At 53.6% G+C, this 27291-nt stretch overlaps 10 protein-coding genes across 10 annotated transcripts; 2 read left to right on the plus strand and 8 right to left on the minus strand.

The window, feature by feature from the left end:
• Positions 1 to 651: 651 nt before the first annotated feature.
• Positions 652 to 3230, minus strand: AYO20_04893 (urease; the record flags this gene model as incomplete). Its single annotated transcript, XM_022643187.1, has 3 exons — positions 652 to 972; positions 1136 to 2812; positions 2889 to 3230. 3 exons carry the CDS (start codon positions 3228 to 3230, stop codon positions 652 to 654), a joined length of 2340 nt encoding a protein of 779 aa, XP_022500755.1.
• Positions 3231 to 4302: 1072 nt separating this feature from the next.
• On the minus strand, positions 4303 to 5325 carry AYO20_04894 (hypothetical protein; the record flags this gene model as incomplete). The annotated part of the gene is made up of 2 exons (XM_022643188.1): positions 4303 to 4698; positions 4753 to 5325. The coding sequence occupies 2 exons, from the start codon at positions 5323 to 5325 to the stop codon at positions 4303 to 4305; spliced, it is 969 nt and encodes a 322-aa protein (XP_022500756.1).
• Positions 5326 to 9378: 4053 nt separating this feature from the next.
• On the minus strand, positions 9379 to 10564 carry AYO20_04895 (hypothetical protein; the record flags this gene model as incomplete). The annotated part of the gene is made up of 3 exons (XM_022643189.1): positions 9379 to 9947; positions 10001 to 10078; positions 10138 to 10564. 3 exons carry the CDS (start codon positions 10562 to 10564, stop codon positions 9379 to 9381), a joined length of 1074 nt encoding a protein of 357 aa, XP_022500757.1.
• Positions 10565 to 10954: 390 nt separating this feature from the next.
• Positions 10955 to 13054, minus strand: AYO20_04896 (hypothetical protein; the record flags this gene model as incomplete). The annotated part of the gene is made up of 1 exon (XM_022643190.1): positions 10955 to 13054. The coding sequence occupies one exon, from the start codon at positions 13052 to 13054 to the stop codon at positions 10955 to 10957; it is 2100 nt and encodes a 699-aa protein (XP_022500758.1).
• A 1437-nt stretch (positions 13055 to 14491) lies between these two features.
• Positions 14492 to 15388, plus strand: AYO20_04897 (hypothetical protein; the record flags this gene model as incomplete). The annotated part of the gene is made up of 1 exon (XM_022643191.1): positions 14492 to 15388. The coding sequence occupies one exon, from the start codon at positions 14492 to 14494 to the stop codon at positions 15386 to 15388; it is 897 nt and encodes a 298-aa protein (XP_022500759.1).
• A 555-nt stretch (positions 15389 to 15943) lies between these two features.
• AYO20_04898 (hypothetical protein) lies at positions 15944 to 17146 on the minus strand (the record flags this gene model as incomplete). Its single annotated transcript, XM_022643192.1, has 1 exon — positions 15944 to 17146. The coding sequence occupies one exon, from the start codon at positions 17144 to 17146 to the stop codon at positions 15944 to 15946; it is 1203 nt and encodes a 400-aa protein (XP_022500760.1).
• A 622-nt stretch (positions 17147 to 17768) lies between these two features.
• Positions 17769 to 19750, minus strand: AYO20_04899 (hypothetical protein; the record flags this gene model as incomplete). The annotated part of the gene is made up of 3 exons (XM_022643193.1): positions 17769 to 18106; positions 18170 to 19483; positions 19534 to 19750. 3 exons carry the CDS (start codon positions 19748 to 19750, stop codon positions 17769 to 17771), a joined length of 1869 nt encoding a protein of 622 aa, XP_022500761.1.
• Positions 19751 to 22770: 3020 nt separating this feature from the next.
• AYO20_04900 (hypothetical protein) lies at positions 22771 to 24056 on the plus strand (the record flags this gene model as incomplete). Its single annotated transcript, XM_022643194.1, has 2 exons — positions 22771 to 22809; positions 22956 to 24056. 2 exons carry the CDS (start codon positions 22771 to 22773, stop codon positions 24054 to 24056), a joined length of 1140 nt encoding a protein of 379 aa, XP_022500762.1.
• Positions 24057 to 24472: 416 nt separating this feature from the next.
• AYO20_04901 (hypothetical protein) lies at positions 24473 to 25942 on the minus strand (the record flags this gene model as incomplete). Its single annotated transcript, XM_022643195.1, has 5 exons — positions 24473 to 24942; positions 25011 to 25402; positions 25462 to 25750; positions 25801 to 25819; positions 25871 to 25942. 5 exons carry the CDS (start codon positions 25940 to 25942, stop codon positions 24473 to 24475), a joined length of 1242 nt encoding a protein of 413 aa, XP_022500763.1.
• A 638-nt stretch (positions 25943 to 26580) lies between these two features.
• AYO20_04902 (D-tyrosyl-tRNA(Tyr) deacylase) lies at positions 26581 to 27164 on the minus strand (the record flags this gene model as incomplete). The annotated part of the gene is made up of 2 exons (XM_022643196.1): positions 26581 to 26682; positions 26742 to 27164. The coding sequence occupies 2 exons, from the start codon at positions 27162 to 27164 to the stop codon at positions 26581 to 26583; spliced, it is 525 nt and encodes a 174-aa protein (XP_022500764.1).
• Positions 27165 to 27291: the final 127 nt, after the last annotated feature.

Raw genomic sequence — 27291 nt, forward strand, 5'->3', positions numbered from 1 at the left:
TGTTGCTGTTGTGGGGGATCTTTCCTTGGAACATGTCCAGTCTTGGTGATGATTACAGGATGGTACAGGATGGTTAGTAGCTTCGCAGCTCGACATGGTTACTAAAGCTTTTCTTCTCCCAAATATATATGACTTGGTTCGAAACCTCTCCTGAAAAATGCAGTTTCATTTCCAAAGACAAACACACGCACACAAACCGGAACTTATTGATCTCGTGTCCTGGTCCTGGATTTCAGAAAGTGAATAAATACCTAGGAGGGAGGGCGTCGCTTTCGTTAGCGATCAGTTTCGTATGCTATGCCGTAATCAAGTCATTCACGCTGGGAGTCTCGATCGTAATGCGCCGTTATTTCATGTCGATATGGGGGATGGAGGGATGGAGGAAACGATACGAAAGAGTGCCCTGCATGGCTCCATTGCTCGTTCGTGGGATGGAAGAATATCCATTCAAAGACTTCGGCATTCATTGATTCATTCCATTTGGTCATTTTTCAGAGGGCGCGCTGTTTTCATATCCTCTGCCCATGTCATGTCTGGTGTCCTTTATTCTCTTTCTCCCCCCACCCTATATCTCTCTGTCCGTTTTCATATTTTCGCGTCCCTGCTCCGCTCCCACACACTTTATTCACATCGCTGCAAAAGAGACGGGGATCAATAAACAAAGTACGTCTGACCCAGAGGCACCACCTCAGCCGGCGCGGCCGTGCAATGGACCCCGTCGGCCTCGACCTTGTAGGATTCCGGGTCGACCTTCATGCGAGGCATGGCGTCGTTGAACTTCATGTCCTTCTTCCCCACGGCGCGGCAGTTCTTGACCGCCTCGACGCGCTTGGAGAGGTTGTACGACGCCACGACACCGGACGTCACGGAGTGCTGCGACACGAACGTGATGCTCCGCGAGGGGACGTGCGCCGCGAACATGGGCCGCATGAGCACGGGCTGCACCGTCGGGATGGAGGCGTTGGGGTCGCCCTATACGTGTTGTCAGGGTTAGTACCTCTTTCTTATAGAGTGTGGAGGAGAGGGAGGGACAAGGCTGAGGGGACGAAAGGGCAAAGGGGGGGTCTGGGGATGAGTGTGGAGGGCATATGACATAACAAGAAGGAATAGGTGCAAGGAGAGGGTGAAATGTTACCATTTGCGCATAGCTGATCATCCCGCCCTTGACCACCAAGCTCGGCTTCGTCCCAAACATGCTCGGCTTCCACAACACTAGGTCGGCCACCTTGCCCACCTCGACGCTGCCCACCAAGTGACTCATCCCCTGCGCAATAGCCGGGTTGATCGTATACTTGCTCAGGTACCGCTTGACGCGGAAGTTGTCGGCGTCGGTGCCTTCATCTTCTTTTAGAGTTCCGCGCTGCTGTTTGTTCTTGTGCGCCGTGTTCCACGTGCGGAGGATGACTTCGCCGCAGCGCCCCATGGCCTGCGAGTCCGAGGACATCATGGAGATGGCGCCGAGGTCGTGGAGCACGTCTTCGGCCGCGATGGTCTCGGCGCGGATCCGCGACTCGGCGAACGCAATGTCCTCCGGGATGTTCTTGGAGAGGTGGTGACACACCATCAGCATGTCGAGGTGCTCGTCCAGCGTGTTCCTCGTAAACGGTCTCGTGGGGTTCGTCGATGAGGGGAGCACATTGGCGTGTTCGACCACAGAGATGATGTCGGGCGCGTGCCCGCCGCCGGCACCCTCGGTGTGGTAGGTGTGGATGGTGCGGCCCTTGAAGGCGGCGACCGAGGACTCCACAAAGCCAGACTCGTTGAGCGTGTCGGTGTGGATGAGGCATTGGACGTCGTATTCGTCGCACACAGACAGGCACGTGTCGATCGCCGCGGGCGTCGTGCCCCAGTCTTCGTGTAATTTGAGGCCGCACGCCCCAGCCTCGCATTGCTCGCGAAGAGCGACCGGCGAGCTGTCATTTCCTTTACCCGTGATGCCGTAGTTGATGGGGATCGAGTCGATCGCTTGGAGCATCTGTTTCATGTGCCATTTCCCAGGCGTGCATGTTGTCGCGTTGGTCCCTGTACTAGGACCCGTGCCACCTCCGAGATAAGTGGTGATGCCGGCCGCGACAGATTCGTAAGCTTGTTGAGGACAGATCAGGTGAATGTGCGAGTCGATACCTCCCGCGGTAAGGATGCTATGCTCTCCTGCAATGACGTCGGTGCCGTTGCCGACGATCATGTTGGGATGGACACCGTCCATGACGTCCGGATTGCCCGCTTTACCAATGCCCACGATGATGCCGTCCTTGATACCCACGTCGGCCTTGTAGATGCCGGACCAGTCGACAATCAGCGCATTGGTGACGACCGTGTCAAGGATATCGGCATCCTTCCGGTCTGATGCTTGTCCCATGCCTTCTCGAAGAGTTTTGCCGCCACCAAACTTGCACTCCTCGCCGTAGACCGTCAAGTCCTTTTCGACCTTGATCCATAGGTCGGTCATTCCCAGCCGGACGCGATCACCAGTCGTGGGACCGAACATGCCGGCATAGGCCGCGCGGGTCATGGATGCGACGTCGATATGCGCCAGGTCACCGGCCGGTTCAGGCGCGTGGGCGAACCCAGCTTGCTGTAGTTTCTGCACGATTTCGTCGGCGCGAGATACATCGACAGGGCCCGAAGCGAGGTTGTTTCCACCGTGTATCACCTTGTTGCCTGCAATCTCGACCAGAGTGACTGTCTTTGTGTCTCCGGGCTCAAAACGGACCGATGTACCTGCGGGGATGTCTAGACGGAAGCCATATGCTCTACTTCTATCAAACTCGAGTTGCGGATTCGTTTCGATGAAGTGGTAATGGGACCCAATCTGTAAGAGCAACACATATCAGTCGGCCTTGGAGATCGATCACCTTGCCGAAACCCCAGAGGTTGTCGATACCTACCTGTATTGGCCTGTCCCCCTTGCTCACGACCTTGAGCTGAATCCTCTTCCGACCCTCGTTCAACGTAATTTTGCCTTCTTTCACCGGAACGACTGCACCCGGCATTTTCGTATTGTCGTACTCACTCTCGTCTAGCAAGGGAAATGCGTCCTTGGACGGCACAGGGAGGAAGCTTCCATACAGCGCCTTTTCAAGGTCTCCATCGTCGGAACTGATTGGATGGTGGACCGTGACCAGGTACGTGCCGGTCTTGAAGGTCCCCTCGACCTGCAGTTCTGTCAAGGTGGACAGAACAGAGGGAAGCACATGTCGTCGACCGAGCATGGTCTTCCCAATGGACATTAGGTCGGCGACCGTGTGGTTTCCATCGCGAATGAGCTAAGAAACAACCCCTCTCATTAGGACAAATATGTTCGCGGTTGACACCAGCTTTGTTGGGAGAAATACCTCTTGCAAGTTGCTGGCGATCAAAGCCTAGAGGAAGAGATCAGCTTTCCCAGAATTCCAAAGGCCCGTGTGTTTCAGAGGAGAACCACCCACGCAAGCCTCTGAATGATTCAGCCTGACGCCTCTGGCGAGTCTCCGTTGGGCCAGGAAGCCAAGCTGGGATATCACGAGCTTATCTAGCTGTTTCCAGGTGTCGAAGAAGTCAGTCAACAAAGGTCTTCTAGGTGAGGAAAAACTGGCCCTCGGAACATACGTACCTCTTTCGCAACGAGCTGCATATTGAAAACTGCCCGCAGAAAAGGCACTCGCAAGCCTGGAACTTGCAGCTTTTGAAGATTTTCATCCTTCAATCCATCTAGGATGCGGTGCCTTATCTATGCCAGTCTGACCTATCATGGTCGAGGGGCCATTGCGGGGCAAAGGAAGCTTCGGAGTGGTATGAGGACAGGTCTGGATAAGCAATGGAACCACCCCAGTTCATGCCCTAGGAGGCTTTCGAGTGGTTCTTTTGAAGGAGTCTACCGGAGTGGCCAGTCTCGATGGTGGCAAGCTTTGTAACCACCAGTGCGTGGGGTCTAGATGCGGAGAAGAGATCAAGACAGGAACTTTGTTTTGGTGCTGGTGCGTCATTAGTAGTTGTGGTAGTTGAGAAAAGGACTTGGTAGAGACAGAACAAACAAAAACATTTCAACATTGACCTCGTTGAACAGACTAGTTACTCGGCCCTTTGCATGGCGCTCATCACCATTTCTGCACTGCGCCGAACAGTGACCGCCTTTCATTATGAACACATTCCTAACACATTCCTTCCACAGGAGAAACAACCTCATACAACCTCATGGCAGCGAGAGTCGAGTTCTTGAATTCCAAAATTCCCCAGACCGAAAATCGAAACCGGTAACGAATGATCATGTCCACGCGCCCACATACACAACCGTCATTCCCCACCAGAGTCGTTGGAGTGCATTCATTTCTTAGACTTTTTGGACTTCTCGACTTTGGTTGGAGCAGCAGTGGCAGCTTCCCTCCTGCTCTTCTTAGACTTCCTGTCCTTCTCTGGAGATTTGGCTTCGGCCTTGGGAGTTGCTTTGCTGGGAGTGGGCTCGACATCTTTGGTCTTGCGTCTCTTTGATTTGGGAGGTGTGGGTTCCGGGGCCGGGGCCTCTTCCTCTTCTTCTTCTTCCTCAACTGGCTCTTCTTCCGTCTCTGCCTCAGCATCCAGGCCGGCGACGTGCTCGGGAGCTTTACCCATTTCCACCAGGCGCGCTGCAGTCTCGTCGTCAGGAACAGGCTGACCGGCTTTGTACGCTGCCATCTTGACGCGGTACGCGGCCAGGTTCTTCTGGTACTTGTCGTCCCAAATCTGTGTGGGGGTTAGTCTGTGCGAGCAACAAACGAATGCGAGCAAGGGACGTACGCTCTTCTCAGCAGGGCTCATCTCAGTCCATCGGCGAGTTCCCTCATCTGCAACCTCTTTCGGTTTCGCTGAGTCGCCCAATTCCTTGGCAATAGTGGCACGAGCACTTTGCATGTAGAGGAAATACGGCGTGAGAGCACGCTTCGGTGCGTTAGGATCATGCGGTGTCCTCTTGCGCTTCTTCTTCCCATCGACATCTGGTTCCGGTGCAGCAGCTGGGGCAGCATCGGCGGGCCTAGCGCTCAAGAGACCAGACTCGGTAAGGATACTGGTTAGGTTGGCGTCAATGGGGTTAAGGCCATGTTTGCCAGGTGTGAGGACGGTGTTGGCATGTTGGATGTATGCGCGCGAGAGGTCTTGGACAGAGGATTGAAGTGTTGCAAGAGCAACAATGACCTGAGAGGATGTGTGAGCAAATGCCACTGATTCATTTTGAACTTGGCGGACAAGCTCGCCGAGAGCCGCCAAATCTTCAGTGAGGACGTCGACGCATTTGATGGCGGCACGGTTCAATAGGTGCCCGAACTCAATGCGGGCGACGCTGGGGGTGATATGAAGCGTGGACGAAGACATGGGGAAAGGCAATGAATCATAGGATCAAAGGAGGGGAGGTGTGCTACATAAGTTGAAAGTGTATGCGAGACAGTGAGGTGACATGCACAAGGGGAGTGACGGTGAGGTCAATGTTGTGGTTCAGTGCGAGCTGGGGTAGAGCCTCGTCGCGGGGTTGAGGGTTTGTCGCGGCTCGGTTGGACGCGTGTTGTGTGGTGAGGCAGATGAACAGCAAGAATAATATACACAAAAAATCTGGTTCACTCACCGAATCTCGAGTTCGCTGGAAATCAGCAATGTTGACCTGCGTCGTTGCAGACTCAGGGTCGTGTGTCTTCTTTGCCATGGCGTCTTTGTAGACAGATCAACTTGGAGTTATGCTAAGGGTATGGACAGTTGACAATATAGGCGCCTATAAGCGACAGTGATGGGAGGTGGCAAGGCTGAGCTTTAACTAAAGGATGGGCGGCGGAAGTGAAGCCAGAAAGCAAGGGCTTGTCTGGGTGGAAAGCGAGAGGGTGGAAGATGCAGAAAGGAAAGGAAACGGGGGCGAGGCGAGGGCAGCGGGGGGGCGGCCTGTTTAAGTGGGCGAGCGAGGTGCATGGGCAACCGCTGGATCAACCCAGCGAGAGTGAAAAAAAAACCAAGCAGCTGCGGGAGGATTGATCACGGCCACCTGGCAGCTCCCCTCTTTTTTTTTTTAAACACCCCCCCCGTGGCCCCCTCCCCTCTGCTCGGCCTCTAAGGATGCCGGGATGCTCTCTGTAGGTGCTTGTTTCGGTGTCCTGCAAGCTCCACTGTCGCGCCGCTAAGGGTGCCTTCCTCAGGTCTAATTGGCTCCTAACACGACCTGCCTCGCTGAGGCTGCTGCACTCTCCCGGCTCTAAGCTTGTAGGCTTCAGTACTATTCGCCCCCCAGGGCAGGAGTCACCTTTCCTTGCTGCAACACATGGGCTTGTTTACCCCCCAACCCTGCTTCTGCTGCAGGCTAAAACAGCCTAGCTTAGGCTCACCCGCTGAAGTTGTCCTCCTTCACTGCCGAACGGAGGCATTGCTGTCTGTGGGTGATGCTGGGTATGCAGGTGAAGACGATTCTCCTCCGAAACGACTCGCTGATACGGGCAGACTCTCCAAAGCGGTTCCCATTCCCCAAGTTCTCAAGCTGCAGGCGCATCGCCATGCCTCCAATCCGCGAATTTCGGTGCCGGCCTGACAGATACAAATAAATCGTTGTGCTTATGCTTGTCGCGTCGCCCACGGCCTTTTTGGAGGGGAAACTCTGCGTGGACAGAGGTGCCCAGAGCTCATACACTCCTGTTGCCTAGAAAGAGACTGCGCGGCTTGAGCGGAGAAAACCACAGTGGATGGGAAGATCAGCACTGCTGTTAGGACAGTGACGGGCGTCAGCGGCAGACAACGGGAGCTCTAGGAGGCAACACCGAGCAAGCTTGAAGGTCGGCATCAGCAGCTCTGGAAATGCAGCTGGAAAGAGAGGACAAGCTGGGAAGCTCCGGGAAGTGTGGAAGAGGGCAGCACAGTAGCTGCTAGTCAGACCACCCTACCACCCTGCATGACTCTGGTGGCCCTGAACTCGCAAATTTCGATCATCAGCGCCCCATCAAGCTGCATAAGCGCTTCTGGGCGGTCACCTAATGTTGAAATTGAGAGCCTGTCTGACGGGCTTGGTTCAACCTGAAAGTGCCCGACCTACAGCCTAGTTGAGACTCTTAGCCAGGTAATTTCAGGTGGCGGGGAGCAATAGTGACAGTCAGTCACCAAGATTGTTGCCTCAAACCCCCAAGAGTCCCCGTCCGTCCCGACAAATCAGCGCCTGACAGCGTCAGTGTTGGCTGTCCCTTTTGGGCGTCTCAGGCACAACAACTCGGCTCAACGACCCGCCCAAGCCGGATCAATGTCCTTCAATGTCCACTACTACTGCTTGGGGGCTTTGTACGAGAGAAGCCCCTGTCACGCCTGTTGTTTCGTAGCTCCTCTGCTGCTTCTACAGGCGCTCCGGTCCTTCTACTTTGAGCCTGCCCAAAGTCCCCGGAAGTGGTACTCTCCGATCTCGATTCGACCTTGCTCGTAAGTTGACCAGGGCCTTTCTTTTACTGCTCCTTCAGAGGCCCGTTTCACTTCACTGCTACCCACCTATTGAGGAGCTCCTGCTCTGGGCATCGACAAAGGTCATCGTAGGCATGCCCCTTGTGTCCACTGTGCTCGTGCTGACACCGACAGCGAGCACGCCCACTTCGAAGCCCTCTCCTCTAAAGCCCACCCTGAGACTTTATCTAGTTTCGAGGCGCTGCGGCGCTTGTTCACACACGCACGCTTCTTGGGGCACCGAAAGAGCTCCCCAGAGCTCTCTCCCACTTTGGGCGTGGCCGTCTTGGGACGACTTTCTCCTGCATTGCAGCCCTGACGCCAAACGGTTCTTTTACTCTGGAGGTCATTCCAAATAAACCCTTGAGGCCTGTTTGAACGGGATACTCATACTCGGTACAGCTTCTTGCCCCCCGGTTCCAACCACCCTCAGTCCTAGGTGCTACGCTCAAGTCTACCTTAAAGCACTTCAGGAGCTTCAACTCTACAACATTCACTATCTCATCCACCATCTCTTGTGCATAACCACCAAATGTCAACAATGTCGACTTGTAATACCAATACCGAAATCTCACCTACATATCGACTAACTTGAGGAGATCCGTGCAGATTTATTCTTCGATCATTGGAGAGTATTCCTCACTGACACTGATGTGATTGTTCTATATCACAGAATCACCCTCTGATATAGGCACCCAGGCACGATAGGGTAAGACCACAATTGTTGTGGTGGTAATAGCAGTGGCCAGGGTTATTTGCCCAAACTCCGCTGCGCTGTCGGCATCATTGGCGGATTCGAGGCCATCAAACGACGATTGTGTCATGCAAGGCTACAATTTCTTTGTAGCTAAGTCATGCTAGTCCAGACTAGACCCCGCGCAAGGCTGAAATTTCAGTCTTACTCAAACCTACTTGTGTCCATCAATCTGAACCCCGTATTCTTGATGCATGCATGCGACCATTCAACCTGACGCAGTTCGAGGCGGTGTCATCCACGCTCGATTGATTGATCTCAAGAGAAAGACGATACAATAGAATTGATGGTACAATCCCTACGTAGGTTGATAGGTAATTCGACGAGACAAGGGACCGTTGACCGCTTCCTTCGGGAGTCGATTTGAATTCTCGAACTGCTTTTGCTTCCTTTATACTGTAGGTGCTCGAAGACTAATCCTATCTACGCTGGTAATTACCTACCTCGACTAGGAGACTGCACTCGACTCGGAATGAGCTGCTTGCTGTTAGCTGTTGAGCTGTGTGTGGAGGAGGGAAAGGAAGTCAGTCAGTCCATGCTCAACCGCTGAAACAGTACCAGTTTGACACATGAAAGATCCAGAGTCGTGAAATAACCATCGACTTTATACATATGTATCCCTCCTCTGCCAAAGTCTCGCTACTGTATTCGATAAATAGATACCTGTGGACACCACAGGCTCGACTCGCCCAATTCTAGGAGTGACTGAGCCCCTTGGACCCCCGCGACCGCTCCCCGGACGCGTCGCGCATAGCCTGGCAAGGTGCCTTGGACACCACACCACACACCCCCTCACCCCTACTCGGTCCAGGCCCACGATTCTAGCCGACTACTGTAGATTCCTATGTACCAGGCACTGTGTAGGAAGATAGATAGACATGTGCCAATCCGAGATCCAAAAGTCCCCGAAGTCTCAGAACCCCCAATGCGAGTACATGTACCTCCTACACTAGACTACGCCATACACGTTGACAAGCATCTCAGGACCTTTTTTTACAGCATGGACTTTTCTCGTGATTGGGCAAAGACTTGTCTGCGGATTCTTGATATGTACAAAGTTGCCGTCAAGTTACTGTTTGTACATTGTTGTATTTTTCTTCTTTCTGGGCACATACTCCCATTTATTCTTTGCTTGTCTTCCCCTCTCTCTTCCTCTTCGGGAATGAATTTTGTCTATGGGCATAGGATACAGTGGCTTTACGGCCAACACCAACATTCTAAAATTTAAACACTTGGTCCTTGGTGTAGCCCAACTCCTTTAGTATGCCAGTTAGCTCGCCCTGGTCTTGCGGAGACACCTTCGCGCCACTGATCGCCTTATACAGCCCCGGAGGTCCGCAGACGAAGATCTTGATATTCTGGCTCTTTGGGTCCGGGATGACCTCCTTCAGCAAGTCCTTGTTGATGAACCCTTTTCCATACGGCCAGCTCTCGGGCGGGTTGTCCAGGGTATAGAAGCATCGGAACCTCTGAGGGAACTCGTTCTCCAGCTGCGACAACTCCTGCTTCAACAGAATGTCTTCTTCCTTGATGTTGCCGAAGATGAGCGAGACTTTGGTCTTGTCCTCGGGGTTTTTGAAAATGGTGCGGATCAATTGATACATGGGCGTGATGCCCGTACCTCCGGCGATAAGTGTGATGTGTTCGTGCTTGTTTGGCGCCCAGGGGTATTTCGGAATGGGACCTTTGAAGGAAAGGGTTTCACCTGGTTTCATGCCGAAGAGGTGTTCGGACATTGGCCCATTAGGATAGACCTTCACCAGGAGCTCGAGGTAGCCTTTCACATCTGCGGGAACGAGTGAGTCTGGTGAAGGTGGTTGGTGGGAGAGGGTCAAATACCTTCATCATTGATGGGTGTGTAGGGTCTAATGACAGGCTTTTCCTGATCGGCCGGCTTGAATTTTGTGATGATGGCAGCTTCGCAACAGATTAACAACCGTGGCCCACCATATATAGTCCTCTGGCGCTGAACTTACAAGCGACGTTCAACCCGCTCACATGGTCCTTGTCTGGCAACTCGAACTTGAACCTCTTGGTATTGTGGTTATACGGGATGATCTCGGCCAGCTTCAAGTCGACAAATCCCTGCTCGCCACCTGTGAAGGTCTTTCCGGGCGCAGGGCCCTGCTTATCCAGCTTCTTCGCATCCTCGGAGGGTTTGGGAGCGTCAGCATTGGCAGATTTGCTGCTGGTTCCCAAGAAGTTGTAGCCAATGACGCCTGCACCTACTGCGGCGGCGCCGACTATCCAGGGTGTCGACGAGGAGGACGATTTCTGAGCTTCGGTCGCGTACGTGCGGAAGTTCTGTGCGAAGAGAAGGACGTGTGAGCTCATTTGTAAGCTTGGACGATGAAGCACCCTGTCCACGGAGAGTGTAGGTATTGCCCTCGGGATAATGGACATGATCAAGGTTACATACCTGGCGAAGAGGCCCGCAGGACCTCAGGACTGACCTGGCGAGCATAATGGAAGAAACTTGGCGTAGGAGAGAGGTGAAGAGAACGAGGAGGGAAAGATAGAAAATCGGATCGTGAGACGTCAAGGAAATCGAGATGGCGTCAACAATGCGATTTCGATCAGCGAGCTCGACTGCGAAACCGGGACGCGTAGCCAATTGATAGCGTCTCGGTCTTTGCAGCCTCCGAGTCTGTTAAGGCCGAACCCGGGATTCAACTGCGTATGCAAGGTACTGTATCTATGTACTCGGTATATAGATACCTACCTATACATTTGTCTAGATATACAAGCACAAGGCTGTTTTCTATAGCACCCTCTCTCGACAGATCTCGTACCTCACAGCTCCATCTCCTCAATGCCGTGTCCAACATGTCCCACGCTTCTCAGAGACAGCGCATCCCAGTCCGAGCTGTCATTGTGTGACAGGCACCTTTTTGCAGCCTTGTACGCCCGAAACCTCTCTCGCCTGAGATTTGGGTTGCGTGTTGTGCCGCTGAGGCGGTTGCTCATGTGATACGAACTTTCACGCTCATACTGAGCCCTCGGAAGTCGCGATGACTGCTCTTCGACATTTGTATCCGATAGACTCAACTGGTCTCCTGGTTGACTATCAAATACCGAGGGGGACAAGGCTTCACTATCAGAGTCGTCCTCGAACGGATCCCTGTCAACGTTCTCTTGATCTTGGTGAAATGTCGCTTGTTCTATGGGAATGCCGCTGGAGCTCAGGTCACACTTTGCCTGGTTGGAGCTCTCTCGACCTAGCTCGGCATCTCTGAGGTCAGTGGGCTGCTTAGAGGGTACAAGGATCTCCATTCGCTCGCCCACATTCATGCACTCCTCATGGTCAGTGTCCCGGGACTCCCTCTTCTGACCATCGTCATCGCCTCTCTTCCTTTTACCGCGAGCACTCGTAGGGCCCTCTCGCTCCCTCAGCTTTTCGACTTCTTCTCTAGTCTCTCGATCAAAGTAGAATGTCTGCTCCGAGCAGAGGTCTCCAAAAAGTGACTGTATGCTGAGTTCTTCCGTCCAAGTCTCTGGACAGACCGTGCAGGGGCAGATATCCCTAGGTCGGAACAGCCCAACAAAATCACGAAGCTCGTTATATGAGGAATGGCGAGAATATGGAAAGCGTATGGTGTCAGTTGCCTCGACTTGGGGGTTTGGCTCTGGATTGAAGTGCATGTGCCTTGGAGTTGAAGCATCCATCTTCCCGTATCTGTTGGCTAAGAAGGGCACAAAATCCTTCAGCTGTATCTGGCCATTCTGATCAAGTTCCAACTCCTCTAGTCCTTCAAGAGCGAGGGATAGATCTCCTGTTGCTTTGAGATAGCCAAGTGCTCGAGACATGTTCAACTTCGCCGTTTTGTCATCTGCAGAAGATGCAAAGAGGCCCAGAAGCTGCTGTACGGATGCCTGATCCTCCACCTTCAACTCGGAGGTGGGATAGAGATCTCTCGCACCGCCTCCAGCCCCAAGTTCCCTGATCTCGGTTCCATCCTTGAGTCTCGAAATGATCGGAGTTATCCACTTGGTGTTTTTCATCCGTTTGATCTCAGAGTGACACTCCAATCCGGGTTCACAGCTATGAATTCTGGCCGTGTTATCCCGACTGAGACAACCTGGGAGCAGACTGTTGCCGACGGTGAAGCCGGTCAGTGCAGCACTGTCGTTACTGCCAGTATCTTCGGCTCCATTGCTAAATAGCCGGAGTTGATATTCGTCTACATGGATGCGGGATTGCAAAATGTTGGATAGAGCAATCCAGACTTTTTCGTAGCCCAATGTCCAGGCCCGAAAGTAGAATACCGTGTCTGGTGGGCATTGCATCACTTTCCCGAGAAGCTCTCTCAGCCCTTCGGCTTTCGTCGGGAAGTCACTATATGGTTCATCGCGCGTGGCAAACGTGGTGTCGAGATAGATACAATCAAGACATTTCAGGCCGCAAGCATACGGCAGGAGAACGGGGTTTTGCACAATCGAATTCACCCACCACGATTCAGCCCTGATGTCTCCCGTGTAAAGTATGGCCTTGCCATCGCCTTCAATCAAGAACATGACCGCGCCAGGACAATGATTGGCATCCAGCAATGTCACCCGAACGATTAGTTTTGGCCCAAGCTCAAGTGTAGTAGCCGTGTTCATCGGCAGTGGTCTGAGAACGGTCTTCAGATGACGATAGTGTTGTTTCCGAGCCTCGAGGATGCCCTTTGCAAAATTGATCCGGTGGGGATACTTTTCCATGTTCAGCAGAATACGCTTGGTGGTCGCCGAACAATATACAAAGGGCATTTTGACCGACTCCAACCCAAGTAGGTGATCACTATGGACATGGCTGAGAAAATAGGCAGCAGGTGGCGGCCTTCCTGGATGATGCCGGAAGTAGTCGATTCTAATACTGGGGAATTCCTTGACAAGGCCATTGAACGTCGACATAACTGCCAGCGACGCTCACTATATCTCCCTCCAGTCAAGGCTTTGCACCGAATATGTTGAATGCAAGGCTGTGTTCAGATCAGGCTCCTTCCCCACACGCTGGGGTGAGCACATTCGTGGGGTGACGAGCGAAAAGGCGACCAGTCAAGAGGCTGCCCGAAACAGATCCTGACCAACAGCAACCATGACCAGCAGGGAGTTTTCGAGCGGTTACTGGTAGGGGACTCTCGGCAGCTTGTCCTATCGGCAGAATAGGCCCAAGGAGGATTGGCATTAGGGAAAGCCACACAGAGGGGATGGCGTAAAGGCTGGCCGCCTATTTGTCCACTTGACGAACGCTGCACCCAGGCGTCAGGGTCATGCACGGGCTGACCTGGCCACCTGACAAACAGGAAAACCGTCAAGGGCGAAAAGCGGGTATGGTCTGGTCGTGAGAGAGGACGTGACTGTGGTTCGATCCAGCTGGTTGGATTAGATGGTGATGTGGCAGACCCAGTCGACTTGACAGTCACTCAAGTGCAAGTCAAGGCAAGCAGCAAACAGGACGCAGTGGTGGCAGAACCAAGGGTCAAACGACGTCTCAAGTGCATCGGACTGTGCCAACGCAGCGATCGCTGGCAGCTGGACCCAATTCAACGTCGATTCGTATTCAATTCTCCATTCTCTTTTCCCTTTGTTGTTCGTTACTAGCCGGACCGCAGACAAGTCACCGCTCTTCTGTCGCGGTCCCGAATATATAGGCACAGCCGAAAAGACTGTTTTCGCAAGTTCGAAACACCCAAGCTAACGACGGATGTGTCAGTTGACGCCTGGACTTTGGATATCGGTGGCACCAGCGGGTCGTCAGTAAGCATCGTCAGCGGCGGGGTTCAGGGAGCCTGTTTACCTCTCAGTCCTGGTGGTACCTGAAGCTAAAAAGCGAGATTCTTTGCCGCCCCCCCAAAGGGATCAAGACCACGTACCAACAACTCTAGCGGACTCCTTGGAATTCCATCAGGGAGCTGTCAAAACCTCGAAGACCCCCCTCACTTTAATTCGAACTCTGCCTGCTCCTCCCGCAATACCTCCTTAGCAACTCCCTCCCGCCTCCTCCCTACCACCTCCAGCCAAATCCTGTCGTCTCTGTCCCGCCTGCCCTTACAAAGAACCGCCATCGTCCCGCTCCCTTTCGAGTCATCTGCTCACACTATTCCACAGAGCTCCGAAGATCCTGAGATCACCTGCCGCCTACGTAGCCCCGGCCAAACGTCGGTAGCCGAACACTTCCCACTCACTGAACCTCTGTTCTACCTGTGACAAGAACACCACTACCTACCTATTACACAAGCCTGGTCAAGGTGCAAGTGTTGAGGATCCTGGAGGTGCCACTGGCGAAAGATTGAGAAAACTCGAGCAAAACAGGTGGACTTGCCCAGTCTGGGGGACATATAGTCCATCATGAGAAAACCATGCATTCCAGAGTTGATCTTTCAGAGGACGTTTCCCAAACCGAAGCCAGGGGATCCAGTCTCATTCTACGCTCATATCCAACGTAATATCGTGGGTGAGGTTCGGGTTGAAGTACAAAACTATTACGGGGCGCTCGACACCCTAGAAGCACAATACCCTGGCCTCGACTACACTTTCCCCCCTCACCGCCGTCGACTGTCCAGATATCCCTGGCATAGACGTCTTTTCCGCGTCTTCGACGAATTGGGGTTGACAGCCGACGAAATCCTGAATTTGTGTCAATGGGAAGGAACAAGAGCGGCCAAGGAGAGATACGAACGTGAGGCAGGTGTCGAGGTCAGGACTACTACAGCCGATGATGTCGTCGCGGCATTGCCTGGAAATGGTCCCAGAGCAATCTTCGAAGATTCATCGCGCTCAGCCTCCGTCGACCGAGTGTCTTCGGATAGCGAGACACTCGTAGCAACTCCGGAAAAAGGACAAGGCAAGATCAAAGACGTGGACACTCTCACATCAGTACCAGAAGAAGGGTTTATCCATTTGCTACGCGATGCTATGCAATCTCGCCTGCGAGGAGATCCTTCGGCCATCAACCAAGCATGGGAGGAGTGGCTTACAGAAATTTTGGAGCGGTACGACGAAATTGACATTGACCTGATCATGACTGCGATCCGCAATCTGGAGCCGGAGACACTGAGAGCCATTCAACAAGCGGGCGGGGATACTGAAACCTCATCACGGTCCCGTACTCCCCAATCTCAAGAAGATTCATACCACGAAGCCGGTCATCTTGACCTGGTAGAGACCGATTCCACTCGCGTGTCTGTCGACGGCGCGTCCCTGTCGATTTTCGCACGGCGATCACAAACAGAGGCGGCCAGGTGAAGCCATGTTTTTCCACAACGTCCTTCCACATCTTCTCGACACTCTCTTGGAACGCGATGTGAATGCGGCTGGTTCTGTTTTTACTTTCCTGCGTGTTTTGTCAAAAAGTACGACTGAATATGCTTTGATCCTTAGAATTTGCGGCAGGCACGGAAACTCATCATTAAAGCGAGGCGTTTTGACGTATTCTGACAATTGGACTGGCCTTCAATGTCGGCGGCGTTTGGCGAATTCATCCACCATCAACTTTACCTCGGAATATGGGTGCTTGGGTTCTTCTATGGAGGGTTAAACTTGTTGAGCAAGCGTGGGAACATGGGTTGAGGTAATCATTCGACAAGGCGAGTGAAGGACAAACATATGGTACGGGTATGAAATTAATCTATGGGCAAGTAAGATGACCGAAGCTGGAAAGACAGAGGTTTAGCAATACGCAACAAAAGCGGATATTGATTTTGCTCTAACGAGAATCATAAGTTTTTGGCACTGATCCCACACCTTTTTTTCCACACTGTGAAACCCCTTGATCTTTTACATATTGGTCTTCTGCGTGGCTTAACCCGCAGTATTCCTCTTGACGACACCCCTGGCGAACTCGCCAAAGGTCAGGCCCGTCTCCAAATCCACGGGCTCGTCCAGATTGGGCTGGGTGAAGACGGCCAAGGTGTTGCGGGCGATGCTCATCTTTGGGTTATCGGCGAGGTTGCGTGCGTCGACGCCCTTGACGAAGTGCGGGACGGCCTTGAAGCGGCCGCGGGTGATGAGCTCGAGCGCCTCGCCGGTCTGGAAGGCCAGCGCGTCGCGCGGGATGCTCACCTTGTGGACCTGCCCAGCCCGCGAGAGTATGTACAGCCCCGACTGCGGGTCCGGGGAGGAGGGCAGCTCCGTGTATTCGTCCTGGTGCTCGTCCTTCTTCTTGTTGTGTCCCTGGTCGGATGCTCCGTTGGGAGCGGAAGAGGCAGCGGACTCGTCGACAAACATGGCCGAGGTGAGCCCCGTCAGACACCCGTGGTCGAGGTGCGTGGTGCACCAGGAGTCGTCGATTTCTGGACCATCCTCATCTTGCTCTTCCTCGTTCTTCTTGTCCTGAGAGACATGCCCGCCATTTGTGACACTGCCGTTCACGCCCGCCTGCGCAGTGGCAGTAGGAGCAGTGGAAGGGAAATAGTGCAACAGCCTAGCCTTTGTGGTCTCGCTCCCCCTCACCACCTTTTCGAGGTACCCGGCCTCGTAGCCATCGATCTCGTGCTCGGCGAAGCGGTCGCACGCGCGCGCGACCAGCACGGCCGTGTCGATGATCAACCGGATCAGGTTCTCTGCGTCGTTCTGGAACCGCGGAATGTCTTCTGGGCCCGGCCACACGTTCGGCGCCGTGTACTCCTCGAACCCGGGGAACTTTTCGCTGTCCGCGGACTGCAGGGCCGGCGACTTGTAGAACGCGCAGTTGATGTAGTAGCTCCCCTTGGCGGTGTCGACTACCCCGGGTCGCAGCGTTTCCACCCCGTGGCTCCACCCGACGAGGTACTTGGCGCTGGGCTTCGTCAGGGTCTGGAGGACCGGCCGAGGGAGGTGCGCGAGGCGCGAGGCGTTGGAAAGGACCTTCTGTCGCAGCAGGGGAAACGTCGAGGGCAGGTCCGTCACGACGAGGATGCCCAGGCTATCCGGGCCGAAGGCGTTCAGGAGCGTGCTGAATGGGACGGCGTTGGACTCGAGGTCTCGCAGGGAGACAGTGACGGGCACGGCTTGCTTGTATTTCATGGTGAGAGAAGGCGAAAGAGTCGCCACAACTCAAGAGGCAAGGGTAGGTGGTGTTCAGTGGTGAGAGGGGGAGGGGGATCTCAGTCAGGCGACGAGGTATAGGAATTGAGCAAAGTTCGAGGTATTGGGCGTGAAACTGGTTCCGCCTGGTCTCCGAGGATCATGTCCTTCTCTTCCTGTGTGAGACATCCATCGCTCCTCGTCGGCGGCAAAACCTGTAAGCCGTCAATCGACTTTTCTGTCCTTGATGGTCGTGGACAATGCAACGTTGTCTATCGATTTTACCCCACAGTCCAAGTGGAGGTGATGCCAATCATTACCTTTACGCTTTTCCATGAAGAGGAGGCGTATCGGCCAGCTCCGAGCAACGATCATCACCGAGGCTTCACCTCTCACTAGCAAGTAGTGCCGGGGGCGACTTGGCTGAACGTGGACTTCTGCTCGTGTCAATCCCACACAGGGCTATAGATGTAAAACGAGGACGTGGAAGCCAGAAAAAGCAAAAGAAAGGTGGAAAGCGACAAGTAACTGGAGATTGATCTGTTTTCATTCCTCATTACTATCCCTGTCACGCTTCTTCTTGTAAGTGCCTATGTACAGAGCTCGTCTGATTGGCCATCTCTTACTTCAAACCGAAAGCCTCGAGCAGTTTTGGGAGGAATGGCGTTCCCCAGCCGGTCACAGCATCCCACCCAGGGGTCGCAGGGAAACCAGTCGTATTGCAGCCAGCAGACGTGCCATTCGTGACATCGGTAAAGAGGGTGTGACCCCACTTGTACAACCATGGATTGAGGAAACCCATGGATGGGCGTCCCTCAGAGATCAATGCATCGTTCAACAGCGAGAAAACAGCTGCGCAGATGGGCGAAGACCCAGAAGTGCCGACGAGGTTGAGTGTGCTACCATTCCACGTAACGGGAAAGACTTGTCCAATGCAGGAAAGATCGGGGTAGGCGCGTCCTAAAAGGAAAGAAAAGGAGCGTCAGCAGGCCAAATCTGTATAGCTGAACCCATGGAACTTACCCGATTTATTATATAGCCCGTCATAGAGCCCTCCAAGGTCGTCCACGTATGTATTCACAGTCTCGGCTTGGTAGGTGGGCATGTCGAAATAGTTGCTGAAGCCCGCTCCACTGGTAAAGATGCCGCCGGAAGACAGCTTCCTCCAGGCAGCCGATTCAGGAAAGCCGGTTGTCGCTCCAACGGCGGTGACGTACGGGCAAGACGCTGGAAAAGCGGGAAGAAACATGGCTGTAGTATTGTCCACGTTGCTGAAACATTGTCCATCGCCTCCAACACCAGCATCACCACTGGAAAAGAATAGTGATACGCCCCGTGCTCCTAGCTGTGCGAATTGATTGCAGGCTGCTTGGGCGTAAGACCGACTCATAGTTTGCTCGTCGTCTCCATAGGAGGTGGAAATGACTTGAGGCACCTCATCATCCGGCAGCCCTGCCATATAATTGGCCCACACCAGGAAGGGCTCATCGCTGTTGTCGGGTGTCACCAAGTCGGGCACAAACGTCGGGTTTCTCCCACCGGTATGGTATGCGGTTAATGGTGTTGGGTAGCCAATTCCAATCATATATTCAGCATCCAGGTTTGCCTCTCTGTCTCTTCCCTCCGCGGCGACATTGGTGCCATTATCTATAACGCCGCCTGCAATGGAAATGGCCTCGAACTCAAAGGCATAGGCAGCCGCCTCGGGTCGAAACTTTGACAAGAACATGTTGATGTCCGAGCGGTTGGTGGCCTCCTCCAAGTAATTCGTGTGGGCCATCTTGTTCTTACCGGCTGCCTTGACCTCGTAATCAAGGGTGCCATACAGGGTCCGCAGGCAGTCTGGTGTCACCGACGTGAAATTACATGCGGCAAAAATGGTAGAATTCGCGGGCAGGGGAATCGAATCAGGGGGTGAGTAAGTGTCTGCAGCTTCGAGCACATGAGAGCTGCGCTTGGTGACCAAAGAGCGCTTCCTGATCTCGGTTCGTGTCTTGTGGCCCTCAAGTCGAGCCCACGAATTTGTTGGCTGGATCGTGCTGATATGCTCGTGGACATAGTGCGGAAGAGAATACCCTTCGGTGCGGACCAGGGTCGAGCCATCGGGATGTTCCCAGACAGAGTAGTCTGTGTTCAGCATATCCTCAACGGCTGAGACTGGCAGGGAGACGGTGATCCAGTCCCTGGCCGGGCTGTAGGTGAGTTGCTCAACGTCAACACCATATTCATGCAGCCACTCGTGGACGGCGGCGGAGGTGTCAACTGAAGGTTTCACCAGGTCGTACACTTCCTCAGCCGACAAATGCTGGCCGTAACGGGCATGTGACGGGTCAGAGACTAGCAAGGGGTCAGCTCAATCGACGATGCTCCAGGTTTAGATGTGGTACCTTCATAAAGGTGGCGTTCAAGCTCATCGAAGCGACTCTGCGAAAGACCAATGGTTAGGTGGATCAGATGATCACCTGGCGCGGGCCCCAGGTTTGACCAGGCCCTCGGAGCAGGGTGGAAGTCTTTGACGATCAGGTCGGAGCGACGGGTAACAGGACCAGCAGCAACGAGAGAGGGTTGGAAGCAGCCCAGAAGAGACAGTGCTGCAGCAAGCATGGTGGATGCTTGAAGATGGGCCATGCTTTGGAACCTGGTTGGGGGTGACACACGAGACCGACCAACCCAGCGACGAGAACGAGCGACGAGAAAGAGCGAGAGAAGCAGCGAGGTTCCTTGAAAACAGCAGCTGCAAGTATTTATCTTTATTCCTGAGCTTCGATCCAAATGAATCGGGCACATAGGCCCGTCCTCGTGCATCCATGTCCGCTTCACAGAGCCAGAGCAACGTCATGTAGCATCGTATAATTTGCTATCCTGCCTCATTGGACGTTGCTCCGAGAGATAGACAAGCATTAAGGTGGCATCCGGAACACAAGCATCCACCTTGGATCGCTAGCCCTTGCATTACTGAGGCGGAGGAAGTGTGGAATTGGAAGGTGGCTTTCACCGTCGAGGATTGCCTGCGAGGCAAAGGATTGGATGACTCTTCAATAGCTTCTTGATTGAGCATAAGCATGGAGGGGAAAGCTGTTGGTGAGATCGACATTGTGGCGGATACGACCGCGTAGGGGAGGATCGCCGCAGTGCCAATTGGCGGAGAGATAAGCTCCGTCAATGTGGAGAGGACTGGCAAGGAACGGTGAGACGGTTCTTCGGACGCGCGATGGATGCAAATGTGGGAGTCGTTTTGTCGAGATGTTACCTGGAGGATGTCGTGACCCCCTGGATTGTCATTGGCAGATGGTGTGAGATGTGCGCAATCTTAGCGAAGTGAATGAAGATACGAGGGTCCCGTACCGGACGCATCATGCATGACGCCGCCACCACCGAGGACAGACAGATGCTGGTTACATGGTTAAGAGTGAATAAGCAATCTCGTCTCACCCAGCACGGGGATTCAGATTGTAATTTGCTTGTAGTGGTAGTTGTGAGAAGATCAAACGAGCAACAGGCGGTTTGCAAACGAAGGGGAGAGGGAAGAGGTCAAGTGGTTGGAGCATTAAGAGTGAAAAGCGCAGGCAATCAGGCTGATTGATGGATGGTCCCGGACATCCTCCTGGTTCTGTTGCAGGCTGGGATCAAGAATGAGTCGGCTGCTTACGGCTGCCCCCGGGCTTGTTCACAGCCGTACAAGTACCTATGAGCCCGCTGAACCACCTACTGTAAAGGTACCTCGTACACTGATTGCCAAGCACCCTACAGTTACAGTACCAGCATATTCCCGGGGAGACCGTGGGGGTGTCGTCGGTGGTCGGCTAAGCAGATCTCCCTCTTCTAGGCCGCATGTCCCCATCTCGCCGTTTCCCGTTTAGGCCCCATCCGCCCTACGCTCACGCCCCTCCCTTCTCCCCATCCTTCTCTCTAGCCTACACTTCCATCTCCTCTTAACCATGACCACCACTCCTCTCATGCCTTTATTCTAGGCCTCAACAACATTCTCTTGTCTCTCGGGACCTAGTCTCCTACTTCCCTCAATTGATGGTGCACGGCCTTAAAGACTAATACAAAACAATATGGCACCACGATAAGTGACTCAATCAACTAACCTCTCTTACCTCACCTTTCGATGCCGAAGACCAACTTCTCAGCCGAACAAGAGGCCACACCCGTCTTCACGAGGTGGCCGTGGCATGACAAGAATGTCCCAGGCTCGATCAACGTCCAAATGACTCAAAGCATCAATGCCCTCGGAACCCTTTAGGCATCCGTCTGCCTTGCCTTGGCTGCTTGAACCAATCGTCGCCCTTGCCTGCGATTCGTCTCTGGCTACAACCGGTCTGCCTTCCCAAGTCCTTTTGTCACGCTTTGGGGACTTTGGGTCTCTTCCTCGTGCCTCAACCCTCAACTCTCAACCCTTTGTTGTCAAACATGTAAGTTGACCTCGTCGGCCGGCGCTTCTGAGAAGATATTATCATCTTCTACTTTTTTAATATCTCTCAACTGTCAAACCGCTCAAGGTATCCAAATCCATACCGCAACGCACCTTCAGCCTTGCCTCGTACGAGTAATCTGCATCTGGCGGCATGTGCAATCTTCTGGTCCCCCTTTGTCCCTTTGTTCTTCACTCAATTATAGCTTCTGATTATTCGTCGCCGCAAGATGCTACCCCAAATGCTTCTGCGGATGCAAAGATTCTCTTCTCCTACCTTTCAAAACGGCCGTACAAGTCCCCCCGTAAAGACGCAGGCCAGGGCCAATCCCAACCTAACCCACTAGCTTTGCCATCCCTCAAGCTTTATAAGCGCACAAATTGGCATACATGCCCATGCTTCTTCACCCGTCTCGCTATTCTACATCCCTTGCCCGGCCCAAGCCGGCCAACGTTTGGATGTGCGCACAAATACTGTGTGCGATGCTCCTCAGCAGCCAAGCTCTTGCGCCCAGTGCGGCGCGGAGGACCATTGGATTACAGCACACGGAATGACCCCTACTGGAATCGCTGCATCTTTCTAGGTGCAAGTGGGATCTTCGAACCAGGAGTCGAGAACAACAGCGGGCGTGTTGATAACGGAAAACGAGCCAACCCCCAAGCGCAACCCCTACAAAGCAGCTACCAAGAGCGAGGGGAACCCCCAAATCGTGATCGGTTGGATTACAATGACTGCCTCGATATCCGAAGGCCATTCACCGAGGACGCCGCTCAGTGTCGGCGAGAGGAAAAGCAGGGATCTGGCTTGTCAAGAAGGAAAAGCCGTTACGAGGCTGACCTGGACTCGTACCTGAATCAGACTTATGGCGGAAAAGAAAAGTGAGACATTGTTGATATTTTGATGCAGCTCCAAAGGACACGAAAATATGGGGAGCATAATGCATATGTACATGTAACATTTGATGACGGGGAATGGATATGGAGCCATGGACTGGGAATGGCTTTTCGCACAAATATCTCGTGCTCATTCTCGGTACTTTTGCATACTTCTAGACACCCCACGTGACCACGACCCACCAACTCTTTCAAGGATCTTGACGATCATTGCTTTTAACAAACCCTCAATAGCTAGCTGCCTCCAGTCTGATGTATCGGTCAATTCGCCTGAAATATTCTATGGTGGTGATGGTAAAGATGCTACTGAATCATGCCAGAACCTGAAAATGTAACGATGATCCCCATCCTGGTGAGCTGGCTCAGCTGCGTTGACAAAAGTCTCAGACACCTGCACCAACAAGGCGTTTCCTGCCTCCGTCGACTTCGTCCTCAGCAAAGACAACTGGCCCTCTCTCTGTCCGTAGGAACCCGTTCCAGAGCTCACGCTCCACACAGCTACCCTCTGCGACCCCTTCTTCTCTCGCCGCCACACCACGGTTTCAACGGGCGACCCCGACGGTCAGGGATGACATTCAGACGAATGTTGACGACAACGACGACGACGAGGCCGACTCAGCAATTTCGTCAAAGGGCCGCTTGATCGCTACCACTGGCGGGGGAGATATACTTGATTTCGACGACGACGAAACCCATCAAACACTCTCGCCGCTGTATATTCGAGGGGTTCGTGTAGCAGAGGACGTGGAAGAAGATGACCATGACCCCGGAAACGAACCATCATCACCTCTGCAGCATCGACTGAGAGATCCCGGCCCAGCCACCAAACGACGCAAGGTATCTCACCCTGGAACTAACGTCAGTGCTGCGCCCATCGCCATCTCCTCCTCTTCCCCAGAACACCATGACCTTGATGAGACGAGTTTCCAGATCGACGCCGACTCTCCCACCTCGCTGTCCGATCTAGAGGACGACATCGGCCAGCCTAGAAGGCCAACAGCGGCATTCAACGACTCGTCGAGCAGGATTTCCCGCTTCAGGCCCATCCCCACGAGTACTCGAGGCTTGACTCTACACAGCCCCGTCGTCTCGAGGACCGTCTTCAAACCGCCCGGCCCAGACGACCCCGCTGCGCGTGCATCGACCGGCAGCGGCACCGGCACCGGACCCGTTCTCCCGGACATCTTCTCGCCCTCGCGCCGCCGCGGCAAGAGGGACTATCTCCCCGGCGGCAGCGCGTCGCTGGTCCGGAGCTGGGTGCTGGACATCGCGACGCGAGAGTCCCACGTCGAATTCCCCGCAGAGGAAACGCTCCAGGTAGCCCAGGTCGAGAGGGACGCTAGTGGCCGGTTCGTCCTCGTGTCCGACGACCAGGGCCACCGGTGGCTTCTGCCGGAACAGCAGCACGAGAGACCCGGTAGTGGTGGCGGTGGTGGCAGCAGACGCTCCAGCCTCGACCACTCATGGTCAGATGTACGTCCCGGGTCACGGATCCTCATCAAGGGCAAAGCTACCAGGTGGACTATCGATCTAGGGTCGCAAGGTCTGGGTGATGTGGTTGTCGCTGCATATTGGGAACCCACCACCTCCCCGGGTTGACATTGTCTTACCCTTCATCTACATATGGACTCGTTAGTACTCCCCAGGTCACCCAGGTCACATGCGATCTAGAAGCAAATTGTGGAACGGTAGGATCGAGATGGAATGGAATGGATTGGAAAGCGGACAACAGCTAATAAATGGCTCTTGATTGCATTCTGTCATCTCTCTTAATCGATGTAATCGATAGAACTTGTCGTCAATATTTCCCAACATTCATAAAAGAAGCCCAATTTCTGGGGGTTCAAACTTTGGACATGGTATTAGGGCTGGGCAAAGAAAACTGGAGCTTTCATCCTTTGACGGGGGAAGAAAATATCATGCACACTGTCCTCACTTTTGATGCTTGCCTTCTCCTGTCTCGACCTCGAGTTGACGAGCCGATCCAAAGACCAGGTGTTAGCAGCCACTCTTTCTTACTTGGTGGCCATGGCGCACTTGCCCAGGTCCATCTTGACGGGTTCCGCACCGGGCGAGATATCGAAGTTGAAGACGTCCATCGGCAGCCCGATCGTCGTGCACGCGTTGGGGATGTCCACGATCCCTGCCACGTGGCCTTCGATCGGGATGCAGCTGAGCATCAGATAGATCTGATAGTCGCTGTACCCATATCGCCGGAGGTACTCGATAACCCGCAGACAGGACTGGCGATACGCCACCGTCGCATCCATGTAGTGCTGTTTGCCATGTTCGTCGACACTGAAACCCTCAAAATAGATCATTCGGCCGGGCCCAAACTGTGGCTGGACAGGGCCAGGAATGTAGATGGGGGATTTCCCGCCGACCATGCCGAGTTTGCGCTGGCCGTCTTTGATCACATCGAACTTGATGGTGATGATGCCGGCAATCTCAATGGCGCCGCAAAACGAAATTTCACCGTCGCCCTCTGGGGTTCACGGGGATATGTGATTAGCGACATAGTCATCTTTTCAGAGTACAGGGAAAGAAACATACGGGAGAAGTGCAAGTCTCCCACGGAGAATTTGGCTCCCTTGACATGCACGGGTAAATACACTTTACTTCCCCGCGAAAGATTCTTGATATCACAATTCCCGCCATGTTCAGGACGCCCGGGGATCGTCCTGGCGCCCTCTTTGCCAACTCGAGCTTTCGTCTCTTCGTCGGCCGTTCCCGCATGCACGCTCCTTGGTTCAGGAGGTTGTGCCACGACGCGCTTGAGGGACGTTGTCGAGATGAGTTCGGCTTCACGCTTATTCCACTCGGCGAGGATCTCATGGGATGGTGCGCAGCCCAGGATGCCTGGATGGATAAGTCCCGCAAAGCGGACGCCGGGAATATGCCGTGAGGAACAGAAGATGCCTTCAAAGTCCCAGATAGCCTTGGCACTATCGTATAGTAACTGTTAGACAACCCAGCCCATGCTGGAGACAGAGAAACTCCTTACGCTTCTGGATAGATCTCATCCAAAAAGCCGCCACCGTTGTCCTTGTGGAACACGCCGGTGAAACCCCATGGATGATCCTGGAAGGGCTGCACGTCTTGAATTTCCACAAGGAGAACGTCTCCGGGCTCTGCGGTCTCGATCTCAAAGGGTCCGGAAAGGTAGTGGACCTGAGTCAGGTCGACGTTCACGACATCATCAGCATCGTCTGTGTTCTTGATCTGTCCGCCGGTCCAGTCCAAACACTCGATCTTGACGGTCTCGCCGTTCTTTATGGTTCCACAAAATGGTACTGAGAGCTGCATTTAGCGACGTAGACATCAGTCATTGACGCTACCTTACCATCAGGATGCCATCTGTTCTGGATAGCGTGTCAGTCGATGGTCCTCTCTCCTGCTGGTTCAGTGCTCACATGGAGATATGGTTGGTCTTTAGCAGGCTTGTCAAGATCAACCTTCAATGCAGTCCTGATTGGGCCAGGCATGCTGGTTAAGAACAAGAGTCGGTCGAGGATGAATGGTAGCGCCTTGGATAACTTGTCGTTGCAATAGATAGATGTGTGAGCTGTGCTTGAGCCTGGCTGAAAGATTCGCAGGTGCTCGTTGGAAGTCTCGTCCTCATATCCCAAAGTTGTTTACTGCTTTGCGGGGCATGACTGATCAGCAAAGGACTTACCCCTCACACATTGATAGGCACTTGTCCGTCGCCCTGCGTTTGACCTCGTCATCAGCTTGGTTGAAATGGCTGAAATAACGTTACAGCTTATGTGGACCTTGATAAGGAGCGCCCAGGTCCAATAATGGCTTCAACCCGCCTTGTCGGTTAAACCAGGAAAGGCAGCTATGCTGGACGAACGGACGTTGGTCTCCCCCGCGTGTCTGGACAGGCTTCACGTTACGTATGAGATACGCAGAATGCCCTGCCCGATGGCTGTCGAATCATGCAAAGTATGTGTCGTTGGTTTTATCGCCAGATGGCGGGCTTCTCCTTGTTGCGCGAGAGCACGTGACTTCCGGGTCGTGTCTCATGCATCAAAAAGGGGCACGAGATGGCTCAAGGGACTCTTTAGGTGCTGAGGGTAGCAGATAAGTTCGCATCGGACATCAAGATCATTGGCATATCTCAAGTAGTCTCCTGCTGTACTGGCGTCGACGCTCCAGTGCCGTTTTTGGAGCTGCTCGAGGAATCCTTCTTCGGAGGACTTGTATCGATCTCGATGGTGACCTAGATTCTTCAGTATTGACATGCTCACTCTTGACCACATGCAGGGAAATTAGTCTTACTGGACCGTCATTGACAAGACTGACTTGCATCATGGCTTGGAAGACACCATCTTTGACTCTGTCCAAGCCGTGCTGTTCACGAACGCGACTCACAAAATAGTCGTATAGCTCCTTTGCAACTTCTGGCTTCGCCGCTCCGTGGAAATCAGGCTTCGTGCCCTTCCTTGTATTGGCCATCAGTGTGAATTGAGACACGCACATGATCTCCCCCTCGATGTCCTGAACGCTCTTCTTCCAGTTGAGACCAGATTCGTCTGGCCACAATCTCATCTTTACGATTTTGGAAGCCATGGTTTCGGCATCCTTCTTTGTGTCATCGGGTCCAATTGCAGCGAGAACAAGAACTCCTTTGCCGATAGCTGAAACGGTTTGACCATTGACCGTGACGGTGCTAGATAGGACTCGCTGGAGTATTGCTTTCATCTCGCCGGCTTGGGGTGATTTTCCTTCACAAGGGTAGCCTCAGAATTCACTAGAAGGCAGCACAGACGAGCGAATGGCCGATCGATAAGTTTCTTTGAGAATTCTCCCGCGGTCTAGAGATACCATG

Source organism: Fonsecaea nubica (genome assembly GCF_001646965.1).
Source record: "Fonsecaea nubica strain CBS 269.64 chromosome Unknown Scaff27, whole genome shotgun sequence".
Lineage (NCBI taxonomy): Eukaryota > Fungi > Ascomycota > Eurotiomycetes > Chaetothyriales > Herpotrichiellaceae > Fonsecaea > Fonsecaea nubica.